Source organism: Neurospora tetrasperma (genome assembly GCF_000213175.1).
Source record: "Neurospora tetrasperma FGSC 2508 unplaced genomic scaffold NEUTE1scaffold_5, whole genome shotgun sequence".
Lineage (NCBI taxonomy): Eukaryota > Fungi > Ascomycota > Sordariomycetes > Sordariales > Sordariaceae > Neurospora > Neurospora tetrasperma.
Window position 1 is genome coordinate 1,885,833 of NW_009799103.1, and position 15,528 is coordinate 1,901,360.

A 15,528-nucleotide genomic window follows, 5' to 3' on the forward strand; every position below is an offset into this window, starting at 1 on the left:
TTTTTTTCTAATTTTTTTGAGAAAGAATCCATATGGAAAAGGGGCCTAATCACCGAGTGATGCCATGCGGAACGGCAAAATTTTGACGGTCAACGTTCTGATAGGTGATGTTGGAAGGTTTGACCGAACCCGAGAAGGATAGGCATAGCAAGCGCGCTGGCACGGTTCGTTTCCTTTGGTTAGCTATTTCGTCGCTTGGTGGTGTTTCGTATCCCAAAAGGGGGAATGTCCCGATGACGCCGGGGGAAGTGAGAGTAAAACTGTGAACCTTGTTAGCCACGAGATAGCGGTAGGGATGTGAGGTAAACCGGAAACTGGGTGGGATGGCAGTGGGTGTTAACGGTTCAATTAAAGGAGGGGGCGGAGGGGAGAGTGTCCTGTATACCTAGGATATGGTGGTATGCCCGTGAAACAAAGTCAAAGATGATGACAGCTGACGCCGAAAAGGGAGAGAGGAGGAAGACCTATTCTTGTGCGATTGCGGACTTTGGAGAGAAACTGAACTCGGAATGGTTGACGAGAAACGGGAACTTCAAACAGGGGACACTACCATAGGACGGAATCGATGAAAGATGTCAGATTGTGCCGAGTGTGGATCCCTTTCCCGAGGGAGTCCCTGCGTAGTTCTTGGTATTGCTTCTCGAAGGCGGACGACTTGCTGCGATTTGTCAAGAAAAGCGCAGCTTCAAGCCACCATCTGATTCGTGTGGCTCTCTTTGTCCAAGGTTGCAGCATCGAATCCACCCTTTTGTGTGCCTTGGGATTCATCGTCCACGAGAACCACGCGGAGCGTCGTGTCAATCTCTAGCGCAACTGACGCCTGCCCCTGAATGGCCTATCTTGCGACCATGTCGAAAAGGCATTGAAGACATGTCGAGATTGGCATTGCAAAGAAAGAAAAAAAAATCAAATAAAATTGAAAAAAGGGAGAAGTGAGTTTTCAAATTTCATCTGGGATTTTCCCCGAGACGGGGGGGATCTCTGCGGGCCTATACCTTCCATGTACCTTTCCTTTTGGTATATAGTGTAGTAGTAGTATGAAAGCAAAGTTGATTGATGAAGGGGGTTTCAGTTCGGCGACTCTTCAACCCGCAGGGAATCAAAGAAAAGAGGAAGAGGTTGTAGCAGCTAAAAGCAACCCCATTCCCGTTCCCAGTCCCTTGTCTAGTACTTGGGTACACTGCACTACTGTCCGACTTCACTTCCATTTTCTTCCTCTTGCACCAAACGGCCGACGAGTGATCGCCGCACCTTGCATTACCTACCTACTTATCTCCTGCGATCCTTTATACACGCGGGCGCACGAACCAAACCGCTTGCAAATTCTAGAACTAGACTACTAGATTCCTGGTCCATAGAGCTAGGTAGGGTACCTGGTCGTTGTACTTTCCTCCGTCCTCTCCCTTGAACGCCGAGTCCGTGCGGGACCCTGCAAGAACTCTACCACCGACTCTACCTGCACACCGATGCGCGCTCTCTGCACCGACCACTTCGACTGAACGTGTCAGTATTGCGTCTTTCATCCCTCCTTTCTACTCTCGTCCGTTGTTCTGTCCCGCCTGTTCCATCCCATCTGTTCGTCTACCCGTTCGCCTGCGCGTCAGCCCCGCCGCCGCCCGTACAAATATACGCTCGACGAAGCCCTGGTCACGGAGGGACACCAGATCGGAAATCAAAGGAAGCATTAACTTCGTCGCAACATCAATTTCATCTTCCAACTTTGGTTACGTCAGAACAAACACCTTACGGTACATCGTCGCCTTGCCACCTCTGCGACGATTTGATCAGGTACGCTTCGCATTACCCATTTCCCATCTCAAATTGGTTTGTTCCACGGCCCCTGGTCCCTCTCTTCGTTGTTGTCGCCTTTCCATATGCCCATCTCGTCACTGCCTTCCAATTCCTACGCTGTGCCATTGCGCAGTCCCCCCATGATCCACGCCGCCCTTCCTGCCATGGTTGGAGGTGCCTGACACTCGCGGCCTCTCCGAGTTCCCACTGCCCGCACGGCTAATCCCCACAACATGTTTGGGTTTCTGCTTCAGGTCGGCCGGCCAAGATTCCCTTCTTCGCTGTTCCCCTCGCATTCCTTTCCATGCTCGTAGGGAATATGGCTGCTAGGCTCACGGCAAAGGCCGCGGACTGGTACGAGAGTCTTGGGAACTTACTCGGGGCAGCCCGGTGTGTCTAGCCCCTGGGCTCCGTCCAAGGTGTGAATGCTCCCAGGATAGCCATCGCTCACCTTGACCCATTGTCCCGGAATTGACTCCTGTCTGTGCCTCAACGGCGGACCCAACGGATCCTGGACTTTTCCCTCCTATTCTTTTCTTCGGCTGGACCCGCGTTTGTCATTTGCCAGGTGACTGCATCTTGGCTCGCCCTCGCTTTTCTCGGGTTGTGCCGTCGCCCTACTGCACTGCTCTTTCACATGACCTTTTCCTTCCTTGGACTTCTTGTGACTATGCCCATGTCTTGTCGCCTGTTTCACTCTCAAGAGCCTTTTTGCATAGATAGTTTTGCGCTGCAGGCGCAGCAACTGTCGAGATGGCGGGCTTTGGACTGACATCGCCGACTTCAGACCAGCAGCCGCCGAGTGCTTTCGACCTCAGTCGCTTCTCTGATTCCGAATCCGAGGAACAGACCTCTCGTTCTCCTGCAAGGACCCCGTCCGAGTTTTTGTCTTCAGCTTTCCGCGGCATCAAAAAGATCACTCCCGGCCGGGAGGAGTTTGCGAGGCTCACGCGCCAACCTTCACAGCTCGGTCTACGACGACCCGCTGAGTCTTACATTCCCACCGCAGAGCGACCGTCCATATCGTCTCCTATCCATATAAAGTCTCCAAACCCACTCCAGGCGCAACATGCACGGAGCCTGAGTCTCCAAAACAGTCTTGCAAAACCTTTACCGGAACCTCCCCCACCGACGCTTTCCCCAACGAGCCCATCAACGCCTACGCAATTCACTCAACCGCCGCTGGAAACGATTGTGAACGCAGAAGAAGACTGGATGGACAATAATCGAATGAGCCCCATGGATTCGGCATCATCGATGGAGATGGGAGGTGGCGGCACGTATATGAGATCTCAAGAGACTGCACGACAGGATGTTAGCATGAGTAGCAGTCAGAGCAGCTTCGCAAGTGTTCACAGATCAGAAGGGGGAGATGGACGCCGTGAAAACTCGACGCAGAGGAGTAATGGGCCAATGTCCGCCGGCCCCTCCCCCAACGGTGGCCCAGGGAGGTCACAGGTAGCGGGTGGCGGTGGGCCGCAACCAATGCCCTCGCCATCACAGCATTTGTCGGGTTTGATGTGCAACGTGCACCGGACAACAGGCAGAGAGCCGCCGCCTTTGGTTGGTGCTACTACGACAGTCTTGGGAGACAAACTATTCGTATTTGGTGGAAGGGTACTGTCGAGAAGCAAGCCTGCGCCGCTAACGGCTGATCTATACGAGTTGGACCTCATCCGACGACACTGGTCTAAAATCGAGGCGACCGGAGATGTTCCCCCACCTCGGTATTTTCACTCCATGTGCGCTCTCGGCGACACGAAACTTGTCTGTTATGGCGGTATGTCCCCGATATCAAGCCAAAACACAATACCGCAGGATCAACAACCCGAGGTCAAGGTCATGTCGGATATATACATTTACGACGCACCCACAAGGAAGTGGACCTTCGTTCAGACACAAGAGGCTCCCCAGGGACGATATGCTCACTGTGCATGCATTCTCCCGTCGTCGGCCGCTTTCGCATCTCACAGGGCCCCGTTCTCAGCGCTTCAGCATAATCCTTCATCGGGGAACCCCAATGAGGGCCGCATTGGAATCAACATTGATGGGACTGGCGGCGCAGAAATGGTGGTTATAGGAGGCCAAGATGCCGCAAATCACTATATTGAACAGATCAGTGTCTTCAACCTGCGAAGCCTCAAGTGGGTTTCAACGGAACAACTGGGCAAGAGCTGCGGTGCATATAGAAGTGTGGTTGCTCCCCTGCCACCATCCCTCGCGGCAAAAATAGGCAAGCCACACCTGGTTAGCGGACGGCCGGACCCAGGAGCTACTTCCCAGGAGGCCAAGGATGCCGGATCTAGCATGCTGATTTACAGCAACTACAACTTTCTCGACGTTAAATTGGAGTTGCAAGTAAGATCGAGTGATGGAACCCTTGTCGAGACGACGATGAAAGAGCAATACAGTCCGCCAGGATTACGATTTCCCAATGGAGGAATCATCGATCACTACTTTGTGGTTAGTGGCACCTATCTCACCTCATCGAAGCAGGAATATGCACTCTGGGCATTGGATCTACGGAACCTTAGCTGGAGTAGGATCGATGCCGGAGGGGCTGTTTTTAGTCAGGGAAGTTGGAACAGAGGCGTGTTGTGGAACAGGAGGAACACGTTCGTCGTCTTGGGTCACCGAAAGAGAAGCCTTGTGGATGACTATAATCATCGGCGCATCAACTTCAGCAATGTCTGCATGGTAGAGCTGGAGGCCTTTGGATTCTATGACAATCCTCGGAAGACGGCGCCCATGAGCGGCTTCGTCAGTGCCAGTAGTCCTTATACCGGTCCTGGTTTGAGTCTAGCCCGTAAGGCGGGCTTTACTGCCGGCGGTAGACAACACAGCCGTGCTGCCGAAGAGCTCGGAGAGAAGGCGCTTACGATGCGGGAATTGGCGGACATGGATATTCTCTGCATAGGCGGTGAACGGATACCTGTCAACTCTAGAATCATTGCAAGGCGATGGGGGCCGTATTTTGTCCAGCTGCTCCGGGAAGGGACAGCCTGCCAGGACGGTAGCGACGTCATGACACTCAGGTCCAACTCCATTTCGGCGTCGTCTGGTATGGGCCGCAGCTCCAACATGACACCCACGCCCGGAAACAGGAATACGATGGAGAGTCAGATGTCGGTATACTCGGGTGGTAGCTCAGCTGGCAAGCCGCCCAGCACGGCCGCTACATCCGTGGCGGGAAGCATCATGTCACCAACGGGTGTAGACGCTGCCGCGCTCAACAGTGCACCAACACCGCGTACTCTTGCGCCTAATAACCGACCACGATGCCTCTATCTACCGCACACCTTCCTCACCATCCAAGCACTTCTCCACTTCCTCTATACCTCCAGCCTCCCCCAGCCTACCTCGCCGTTGTGCACTCCACAGATTCTCTGCAGTCTTCTTCAAATAGCGCGGCCGTATCGAGTGGATGGTCTCCTTGAAGCGGTGGTGGAGCGCCTGCATAACCTACTTGACAGCCGAAACGCAGCCGCAGTCTTCAATGCCACTGCCATGGCCGCCGGAGGCGGACGTGGCATTGACGGTACCCTCAACCCCAACTTCTTCCCGCCTGCCGACCTGGATGGACTGGCTAGTCCGGTCGGATCAATGCCGCCTTCCGCAAACGGCAGTGAATATGGTGGTGGCGGCAGTAGCCTTGCTGCAAGGACTGCGGCGTTGCATATCAATACGACCGGGCTTCAGCAGGGCAGGAGGCCGCCTGACGAGGAGTTGAGCGCTACGAACAGCGTGAGTGGAAGTGAGTGGTCAGAGATTGGGGAGCATGAGACGGAACGAGGAAGTGAAATCTGGTCTGGAGAGCTAAGCAGTGTGATTGGTCTGCAGAAGAGAGGTTTGAGGGGGCTGATGGAGGGTCGGAGGATGAGAGAGCGGACGGGAACGAACCCTGGGATGGGACTGGGAGGGCCAGGGCCGTCGAGTGGACATGGAGGTCCCGGAGGACCGAGCCTTTACGGATCAACTCCTACGGCGACATCTTCAATGCAACAAATGCAACAACGTGTCGGGACGGGGATGGGTGGTCCTTGAGCTTTTGTCTGAAGGATCAAAGTACGTGAGGTGAACGGATAGTACAAACATGGCATGTCGTTGATTTACCCGGGGATTTAGCGGGCATTTAGGAGGCGGTGGCTATGTGTGGGAGCCGAAAGTTGATAGGCGTATGTGGATGCCATATACCGATAGATGTTTCGTAGATATTGAATAATGGATAAGTCCAAAACATGCATGGCTGAGAACACATCACTGGGCAGTGGATGAATAACAGGTGCGGGGTTAGGGTTGAACATCATGTTTGCAGCCTATCAATGGATCACGCGCCGTTAACGATCTGTTGATGACGGCACCTCCGCACCTGCCTGGACCACCGGGCACATTGCACTTGGAACAGAATTGCATCTAGCAGTCATCTTATCAATAGCCGACATCGGGGAGACTGTCAACCTCCTTCATTTTGGAAACTGAGCTCAGTTTCATCATAACACTCCATCCCATTCCTCTACGTCCCAACCCATCCTCACCATGACCACCATCAATAAAAGGGACCAACTGCCCTCCCTCCTCCTCCTCCCCTTCCCACCCCACCCCTCCAACCGCACCCTCCTCAACGCCGCCTACCGCCCCCCTCTCACCGCCGTCCTCTCCAAGCTCAAACACGCCAACCCGCACGGCGCATCCAAGCTCATTATCGCCGTCACCGTCCCCATCCTCCAAGGGCCGCCCTACCAGCTGCGCTCCAAGACCTTGCTCTGGTCGCAAGCGCAAGCGCTGATCGCGGGCCTGTACGCCATCATCTCCGTCATTTGCGCCCGCTTGGAAATCAGCACGGAGATTGATGGTGGTCAGGGGTCGGTGGATGCGACGGTTGTGCTGGTTGATCATGATCGGGGACGCAAGCCATTGAATGCTGAAGACCGGGCCCTGCGCGGGGATTCGAAAAGCAGTAATAGTCTGATTGAGACGAACAACACGGTGGTGGTAGACTTGGCGACATTTGCGGACGCCTATCACCCGTGGAATTATATTTTTCATGTGCGCACCGAGCAGGGCATTCGGTTGAACGAGGTGTATCTGCAGATGGCGGAGGGGAAGATGATTGGGGCACATGCGCTTCGGCAGGAGCAATTGGTGGGTGTGGAGGGGGGGTTGACACTGCATCATGGGCTTGTTGGAGACGATACTACGGCGGTAGCGGGAGCAGCTGGAGGGGAGGGGAATGGGGAGGGAAGACGGGTATCAGGAGTGCCGGTCGTTTGTCTAGGAGGGACCTTTGACTATCTCCATCCGGGCCACAAGCTGCTCCTGACCGCGGGCGCTTTGCTCTTGGGAGTGCCGAGCAAAGATGAGCTGTCACTGCCGGCTACTTCGCCCAGGCGACGCGAGCCGTGCAAATACATCATTGGGATCACGGGCGATGAGCTCCTCAAGAACAAGAAGTTTGCAGAATACGTGCAGTCGTGGGAGACGCGGGCGCGGAACGTCATTTACTTTTTATCCAGGCTTCTACAGCTCTCGGACAAGGGATGGAGAGAGGCAATGGGCCCTGCGGCCGACGACAACATCCACTCCGCCGTCGCGGCAGGAGTGCAAATCGACGAGAAAGACGGCGATTTCCGCGCGGCTTTCAGGGATGGCACGATCATCGTGCAATGCGTACGGATACAAGATGCTTTTGGGCCGACGGTCACGGAGGAAAATATCGATGTGCTGGTCGTGTCGGGGGAGACGCGGTCGGGTGGAAAGGCCGTCAATGACAAGCGGGCGGAACAGGGATGGAAGACACTGGAGGTTTTTGAGGTTGATGTGTTAAATGCGGATGAGATCCCGGAGGACGTGGGAGAAGACGTCAAGGCTACCGAAGATTTCACTTCCAAGATTAGTAGTACCGTCATTAGACAGCAGAGGGCGGCGCAGGCTACGGGGAAGAGCGAGCCTAAGATTTGACTTGGTGTCGAACGGACCCAACCTCCCCCCCCCCCCCCCCCCCCCCCCAACAACACACACACACACAAACATACAGTGAGTGATATATATATATAATATATACGCACAAAGATAAGTGCAGGAGAGGATATGGGCAAGTTGTTTGTTGGTCGTAGAACACATATACAGAATAGCCGGGCATCAAGATAGGTCCTGCACAGACATGCCTACGTTATTGAACGAAATGGAATGAAGCCAATGGATGAACTAATTATAATCACATTGTACAGGGAGCTCAAAGAGGCCCAACGTACCTCAGTCGTATGACTAGTCTTTTCAATAAATTGAATAGAATTATCGCAAAGGTCACCCCTCAAGTTAAGGACTGACTATCTCACCCATATCCAGATTCCCAAGCCCCCCCCCCCCCCCCCCCACCCCAAAAAGATTGGGGTCCCCATAAATCACTGTCAAGATAGGGAAATTAGAAAAGCCCCGAACAGAAAGAATGACAAGTACCAGGACTCGATGTCAACAAATTAGACTTTTGACACAAAAAAAATCGTGCTGACAAGAGTGGGATTCGAACCCACGCCCTTTCGGACCACGGAACCTTGGAAGGGATATTAAGGGTTAACCTTAACGTGGCGCCTTAGACCGCTCGGCCATCTTGCCTTAAAGATGAACCTGAAGGTGCAATGGTATACTTAGATAGTGGGAGCGAAAACGAGCCTTAGGCCACTATACCTACACAATGATCTCGAAAGGCTGTCCTGCTGATTCACTGCCACTCAAAGACGAGGTGACGGTCCCGAATGGTCCTTCCACCATGGGTGGGGTAGGTATCTCGCGAGTGTCTGTTTGTCACGAGTTATCATCAAAGTGGTCATTTTGTGTAGCGAAACTACCAAATGCCGTTGTGTTCTTCATGAGAACACAAACACTTCTGGGCACCCCCTTCCTTCCTTCCCTTTTTTTTTTTTTTTTTTTTGTACATGTGTGCCGCATATCTGTATGTCTTTGTATGTGTTTGTATGTTTCCTAAACTTCGAATGGCCAACTATTGCTCATACGTGCTGATATCGCTAAAATTACACCCTGGGACAAACCCGAGGTTCGTCATGAACTGCGGATCAACGTCAACCGCATCCGTGTACTCAATCGATGCCAGATCATCCACCATCGCATCGTAGTCTACAGTCGAATATCCGAAATTGGCCATGGGGACGAGGTTACTATGGTGAGGAGGATGGTTCGTTGTACTATCAACGTATGGCGGTGGTGGTCTGGGAGGAGCACCTCCATGCGCAAGGGCCACCGAGGCCTCGTTCAAGTGGGTGGCAGGTGGTGGAAATGTACTGAGAATGCCATGGGTATTGACTGATCCGTAGTCATTGGTTTGAGTAATTGCGTCTAGGGCCGCATCGCTATTGTAGGGGGTAGGATTCGGTATTCCATTGAACCGATCGTTGACCGGATTTATTGACGTCGACGGGGGCTGTTCCATGACATGGGGCATGATATTTGCAGTTGCAGTTGCAGTCGGCGGAAGCTCAAGTTGTCGTATGGGTTGGAGGCCAGTATTGCTGTGTCGGCCTCCCCGAGACCAAATGGAGGAGTAGGCGGGGAAAAGCTCCTCCAAGTGCATTCGATGCCGCTCTGAAGAATGTGATTGTTTCTTTAAAGCAAGAAGGGAGTCTAGTAGAGAAGGGATCAGAGGTGGGATTGCATATGTACCAAACCGCTTCTGATACTGATCAAGAGTTTCGATCAGAAGATGCGAGTAGTGTTCGTTGAGAGGCTCAGAAAAGGCAGCTGCCCATAAATAAACGGTACGGGTAAGGTATGCAGTAGGCACAAAAGCCGATGCTGTATCCTGGGAAAGGACAAAGACGCTGAAGGGAGAATTGTGGCCGATTACCTGCTGCAACCGCGACCTGAACTCCGAGGGAGCGTTCTGTGAAGATGTTCGTATTCTTGGCAGAAGCTCCAAAGCAACCAGCTTGGTCACGCCATATAGGTGGTTGAATGTGCTTAAAGGGTATGCCGGATTCCTCAACATTTGCAGCATGGTGTGTTCACCGCCTAAGCCCTCACATGGTGTCCACGGCTCCCATTGATCTTGACCGTCTTCAGGTAACGGCAGATCCGCAATGTCGTCTGGCTTGAGATGGGCCGGCACGTTGTGTCTCATAGACACAATGGTATCCACGATGAAGCACGCGACGAGCAGCGCACGCATTCTTGGTCGTGGCCGGTCATCATCAGGAGGCAACTGGGTGCGAACAACAAGTAGGACGCGAACCGCAAAGCCAACCAGCAACCAAGCAGACTCCCAATCATCTCGTCCAAGGCTTACGAGACAAAGAAGCAGCAACGCTCTGCAGTGCTGAACCTGGAACGGCCCGCTTTCCAAAGGTATGAGCTTTCGGGCTGTGTCAGATATGTCTGCAGGTGAAGGATTGATGGCATTGTCATGGCCATGAGCAGCTGAAGCTGGACCCGTAGCACTCGATGCAGCAGTAGCAGCAGCCTGGAAGGACGCCAGGGCGAGTGCGCTCCAGAGCTCGGCATGAACGCCAGACTCGACATTCGCAGAGGGAAGCAACGAGCCTTGTTCAGAATACTGGTACAATGCTTGGTACATGTCTTTCTTCTCGAGGATAGGGAGCCAAGAATGCGTGTAGGAAAAGTAGATATCCAGCAAGCGCCAATGATTGGGTGGTAGCTTCCCTATCCCGGTACTATCTGGCTGAAGGTTGTTTTCCAGGGTGTTTGCCGAAATAGGTGGTCGGACCGGGCCTGGTAGAGTGCGTGTCTCAGCTGTACTAGGCGCCGAGAAAGTCAAGTGAGGCGCATGAGGGAAGTCGGATGTCTTTGCCCCGGCATCTTGGACATTTATGTCTTCGGACGGGGATTGGCCGTCTTCAGATGGATCATGTGCGGCCTGACCTGAGAGAAGACGGGTGATGCTTTTGTTGACTCGACTCGTCGCCCATCTTGCATGCAGGCGTTCTGCAGCAGGCGAGTCTTTGCCGACCAGGAGAGCGCTGCCCTGGCCAGCTTCACGGACCAAAAGATTGTGGAGGGCATCCTCGCTGCGGGCAACGTTCTCGAACATCCAAGCAAGAGCCAGTTCGAGAGTGCGGATGTAGCCCGTCTGGACACCTCGCTTCTTGGGACTGGCCTGGTAGGTACACGACCGGCCCTGCGACACACAGGGGAAGCAAGCCGGCTGGATTCCATCGCACTTTTCGCGTGCAGCTCGACACTGATCACAGGCCCTCGAGACTCTCTGGCGTTTTGAACGAGCGGGCTCGACAAGTGACGTCGTCGTGGTAGGGCCGAGGCCGGGTGTGTCAATGTTGGTTAAGTCCGCAAAACGGGCGTTGTTGCTGCTTGCTGAAGTGTTAGCGACATGGCCATCAGCGTGGGCATCAGCATGGCCATCAGCGTGGGCATTGGCTTCGGCAGCGGCATTGAGTGTCTTGCGTTTGGGCGGCATGTTGGGATTTGTGTATCCGGAGAGATATGTTGCGAATCAGGCGCATGGGATGCCCTTGCCGATCTTTTTTTTTTTTTGTTCATGACCCTCTCCGAACCATGGCGACGTTGTAGTGGGTGTCTGGGAGTCCGATCATGGCTTGAATGGGGTTGCGTAGAGGCCGAGGTGGGTGCATAGCGATATCATGAGCGAAGAAGCTGGATGGCAGTGAATGTTTGGATCCGTCACGGCAGTGGAACCGGTAGTGAATTCGGTGCGGGGGAAGCTCGGCTTTTGCTGTGGCATGTACGTCTAACGAGAATTCGAAGACACTTTCGCCTGCAGGTTAAAGGGAAGCATATGACTATCGGTAGGTAGTCTTATAGTCCATTGTCGAACCTGTGAGGCAACAGGACAAACAGGTGTGTTGGAGTTGTAAACAGCGTGAACAGAGGAGAGAAAATGGAGGCCCAAGTTGGGAGGATAATCGTTTATCCTTTTGTGCAGCGAGACCTCCGTGAAAACACCCGCCATGGTTACAGATGGCTGTACCTACCTAGTAAGGTAAATACTGGAAGGTTTGACAGGCTTGGACGTATGGATATCACCTCATATGAGAGAGGCAGGCTCCGTCCTAGGACTGTACCTACCTACCTACCTACCTAGGTAATTAAATGCCCGCCCTCCTTTTCCGTGCTTGCCTCTTGTACATCAAGTACAGACCTCGTTGTATCCAAGTGCAAGCAAGGTGTAAGGGGGTTTCAGTTTCTTTGCCGCAAGGCTTTTTACTCAAAGGCACACCGGGCGGGCTGGCATCTCTCAGCTTGCATGCCAGAGGACGCTGTTTCCTTAAGCAACGGACCGCTAGGTACTGTATTGCGACAAGCACAGAACAAAACTCATGAACCCTTTTCTGACCGGATGAGTGAGTGATTCTCTAGTTTCCAATTTGCAGAATTGACATTGCCATGGCGCATGCGGGAATGCCGATTCACAAGTATGCGCACAACTAGGTAGGCACCCGGCCTTTCACTCGCTGCGATAGGGACACCACTACCACCCCCGCCGCCGCCGCCGCCGCCGCCATCATGAACACCATCCCGGCACGCCATGTCGGGGATGTCGCAGCCCGCGATCCTCTACCTCTACCGCACATATCATCCTCCGTCGCCAGTGGCATGAAGCGTTCCTTCGCAACCATGGCCATGCTCTACAACGACACTGGCAACAGCAACGATGTCGGTGCCCATGCTAGGCGACCACCACGAACCCTCTCCAATAGTCGGAGCACTTCCGCCCACAGAGTACCTCTAGGCACGTCTGTATTGCTTCGCGATTTTTACCTCGAGTCTTGATCGTACTAACAGTCAGTCTCACCAGGCTCTTGGTCGGCGCCCAATTCCCCGCCCCGCCGTGCGCTGCCGCATCATCCCATCACCGCCAGCTTCGATCCCGATGCTTCCATTGTTATCGCCGGCATTCGTGGCGCTGGCAAGTCTACGCTGGCCATCATGGCATCTACCGCCATGAAGCGCAAGATAGTCGACCTGGAATCCGAGTTCCATCATCTCACTGGCTTGTCTAGTTCCAGCTACAAGAAGACACACGGCCCGGTCGACTATGGGAGGCGCCAGATCGCCATCTTGCAGAACATCTTGAATCTGCACAGGACCCGCGCCATTCTCGTCTGCTCTTGGCTGGAGCGGGATGTGCAGGCCATGTTGCAGGATTTCAGCACGTCGAATCCTGTCATTTACGTTCTGCGCGATGCAAAAGCTATCGAGGCCCATCTCAAGGGATACGACAAGTCCAAAGTTGGCACCCTCCTTGATGCCACCAGTACTGTCCTTCGCCGCTGCACCCGTTTCGAGTTCTTCAACGTCTCCGAGGAGAACCTGGACACCCACTCCGCTTCAACGTCACCACCTGCCGTTCCGGACCAGCGGCATACCGCGCCGTATCTGACGCTTAAACGAGCCGAGCGCCACTTCCTCAAATTTCTCTCCCTGATTCTACCCAAGGGGACCATACCTTTTGTCGAGTCGGCCTTTCCCCTGGCTTCCGTCCCCGTTGAACAGCGCCGCTTTACCTACGCCCTCGCCTTGCCTATATCTGCCTTGCTCGACCAAGGCGTCGATATCCAAGAGCTTGATGTCGGTGTGGACGCAATCGAGATCATTGTAGACGATCTTGCAACGAGCGAATCCGGCCCAACGAGCCCCTTGGGTCTTGCGCCCCACCGAGCGAGCGAGATCAGTCGTGTTGTAGGCGAAATCAGAAGGGACACCGTGATCCCCATCATCCTTCACGTGGTCTTCCCAGAAAGAGCGCTGTATGAAGAAGCTCTGCTCGCTCTTTACATGACTTACCTAAACCATGCCTTAAGGCTTGCGCCAGATTATCTTACGGTCGATCTGGGGCTCGATTCTGGCTTGCTTGGGCAACTAACCACCGTTCAAGGAACCACCAAGGTTATCGGCAATAAACAACTTGCAGAGGTCAATTCGCCGCGCTGGGGGGATCCATCTTGGTTACAAGCCTATGAAAAGGCCCAGAATACAGGATGCGACTTGGTAAGGTTGACCAGACCGGCTTCAAATTCCCGGGACAACACAGACATTCGGCAGTTCCACGTTGCTGTAGAGGCCGTCGGGGGTCCAAGGCTCCCATTTATTGCTTACAATACAGGACGGCTAGGTCGGACATCGATGTGTTTTAACGAGATCCTGACTCCAGTTGCACCAGGGCCTACCAAGGAGGATGCAATCGGGCTCCGCAATCCAGCCCATCGCTATCTCCAGCCTCCGCTCACGGCTCTGGAAGCAACACAGGCTCTCTACTCGGCATTTGTCCACGACCCAATGAAGCTGTATGTCTTCGGCGCAAATGTGGGATATAGCTTGTCCCCCGCCATGCACAATGCCGCACTCAAGGCCTGTGGCATTCCACACCACTACAAGCCTCTTTCTACAGCAAACATCGGGACTTTGCGCGAGGTTATCAGCGATCCGCAGTTTGCTGGAGCCTCGGTCGGCCTGCCGTTCAAGGTGGAAATCATCAGCCTCACACACTCGCTGAGCCGGCACGCGAAAGCCATCGGAGCCGTCAACACCTTGATTCCGGTACGACACCTTACCGCGGACGGTGGAATACCGGATGAGGTGTCCATGTTCAACAATATCAGCCAAGCCGGCGCTGTCAGAGCTCTCTACGGCGAGAACACGGATTGGATTGGTATCCGGGCCTGCCTTCGCCGCGGTTTATCGCCCGCCAATGCCGTGAGATCAACAAGCACTGGTCTTGTCATCGGCGCTGGCGGAATGGCTAGGGCAGCTGTCTATGCCATGCTTCAACTGGGAGTCAAGAAGATTTTGATCTTTAACCGAACATTTGCTAATGCCGAGAAGCTGGTTCTACACTTCGAGAACCTGTTGGTCAGAGACGCATTGCCTCTGTTGAGCACAGGGCCAAGATCCCACGACAACACCTGTTTTCACATCATTCGATCTCGAGACGAACCGCTCCCAGAAAACTTCAAAAACCCGACCATGATCGTTTCCTGCATACCGACACACACAGTGGACAACACCCCTGACCCTGAATTTACTGTGCCTTTGCACTGGCTCGACAACCCCACTGGCGGCATTGTACTAGAACTCGACTACAAATGTCTCACATCACCCTTGCTCGAACAAACACGACGCGAGGCTCACAGAGGCTGGGTCGCAATGGATGGACTTGACCTCTTGCCAGAGCAAGGGTTTGCCCAATTTGAACTGTTCACCGGGCGGCGAGCACCTCGTCGCTTGATGAGGCGCGAGGTTTTGCGAGCATACCCAGATGATCAAGCAAAATCTCATACCGCGCAGTTACAGCCTCGCCTCAACGGAATTGCAACGCAAATATCTTGAAAGAAAGAGACATGCGGATCTCACGGTCTTGATTTCGGGGCGGGCTGTCGGCATTAGGGTACAACTCGGACCGGTTTGGGCGGACAGCAACAAGATCTGCTCGGAGTACTAAACCCGGATCCGTGTTTGCTCCTGGAGCCGGCAAGTACTTCTATTGTAAGCACGGGCTACCAACACCGCGACAGCACGGTGAAGCGATCGGCTGAGGGGAACACTTGGCGCTGATAATTGGAGGGAGGAAGAGGAGGTGTACGATCCACCTCATATGTATATCCTCGACAACACCTTCCAGTTTCAAGGATACTGGGTATCGAACTACCAGGCGCTGGCTGGGTAATGGCTTTTCCGTTCATGCACAGAGATGCAGCTTCTCAGATGTGATGGCTCATCGGTATCAACGTTTAC

General features: G+C 53.8%; 4 protein-coding genes across 4 annotated transcripts; 3 read left to right on the forward strand and 1 right to left on the reverse strand.

Annotated features, from left to right (window-relative positions):
- Positions 1-2,110: 2,110 nt before the first annotated feature.
- Positions 2,111-6,038, forward strand: NEUTE1DRAFT_67123 (uncharacterized protein; the record flags this gene model as incomplete). The annotated part of the gene is made up of 3 exons (XM_009854999.1): positions 2,111-2,183; positions 2,579-3,571; positions 3,779-6,038. 3 exons carry the CDS (start codon positions 2,111-2,113, stop codon positions 5,833-5,835), a joined length of 3,123 nt encoding a protein of 1,040 aa, XP_009853301.1.
- Positions 6,039-6,327: 289 nt separating this feature from the next.
- On the forward strand, positions 6,328-7,749 carry NEUTE1DRAFT_85806 (uncharacterized protein; the record flags this gene model as incomplete). Its single annotated transcript, XM_009855000.1, has 1 exon — positions 6,328-7,749. One exon carries the CDS (start codon positions 6,328-6,330, stop codon positions 7,747-7,749), a length of 1,422 nt encoding a protein of 473 aa, XP_009853302.1.
- A 1,039-nt stretch (positions 7,750-8,788) lies between these two features.
- NEUTE1DRAFT_147986 (uncharacterized protein) lies at positions 8,789-11,233 on the reverse strand (the record flags this gene model as incomplete). The annotated part of the gene is made up of 1 exon (XM_009855001.1): positions 8,789-11,233. One exon carries the CDS (start codon positions 11,231-11,233, stop codon positions 8,789-8,791), a length of 2,445 nt encoding a protein of 814 aa, XP_009853303.1.
- A 1,067-nt stretch (positions 11,234-12,300) lies between these two features.
- NEUTE1DRAFT_85813 (uncharacterized protein) lies at positions 12,301-15,254 on the forward strand (the record flags this gene model as incomplete). The annotated part of the gene is made up of 2 exons (XM_009855002.1): positions 12,301-12,516; positions 12,580-15,254. 2 exons carry the CDS (start codon positions 12,301-12,303, stop codon positions 15,121-15,123), a joined length of 2,760 nt encoding a protein of 919 aa, XP_009853304.1.
- Between the last annotated feature and the right edge of the window lie 274 nt (positions 15,255-15,528).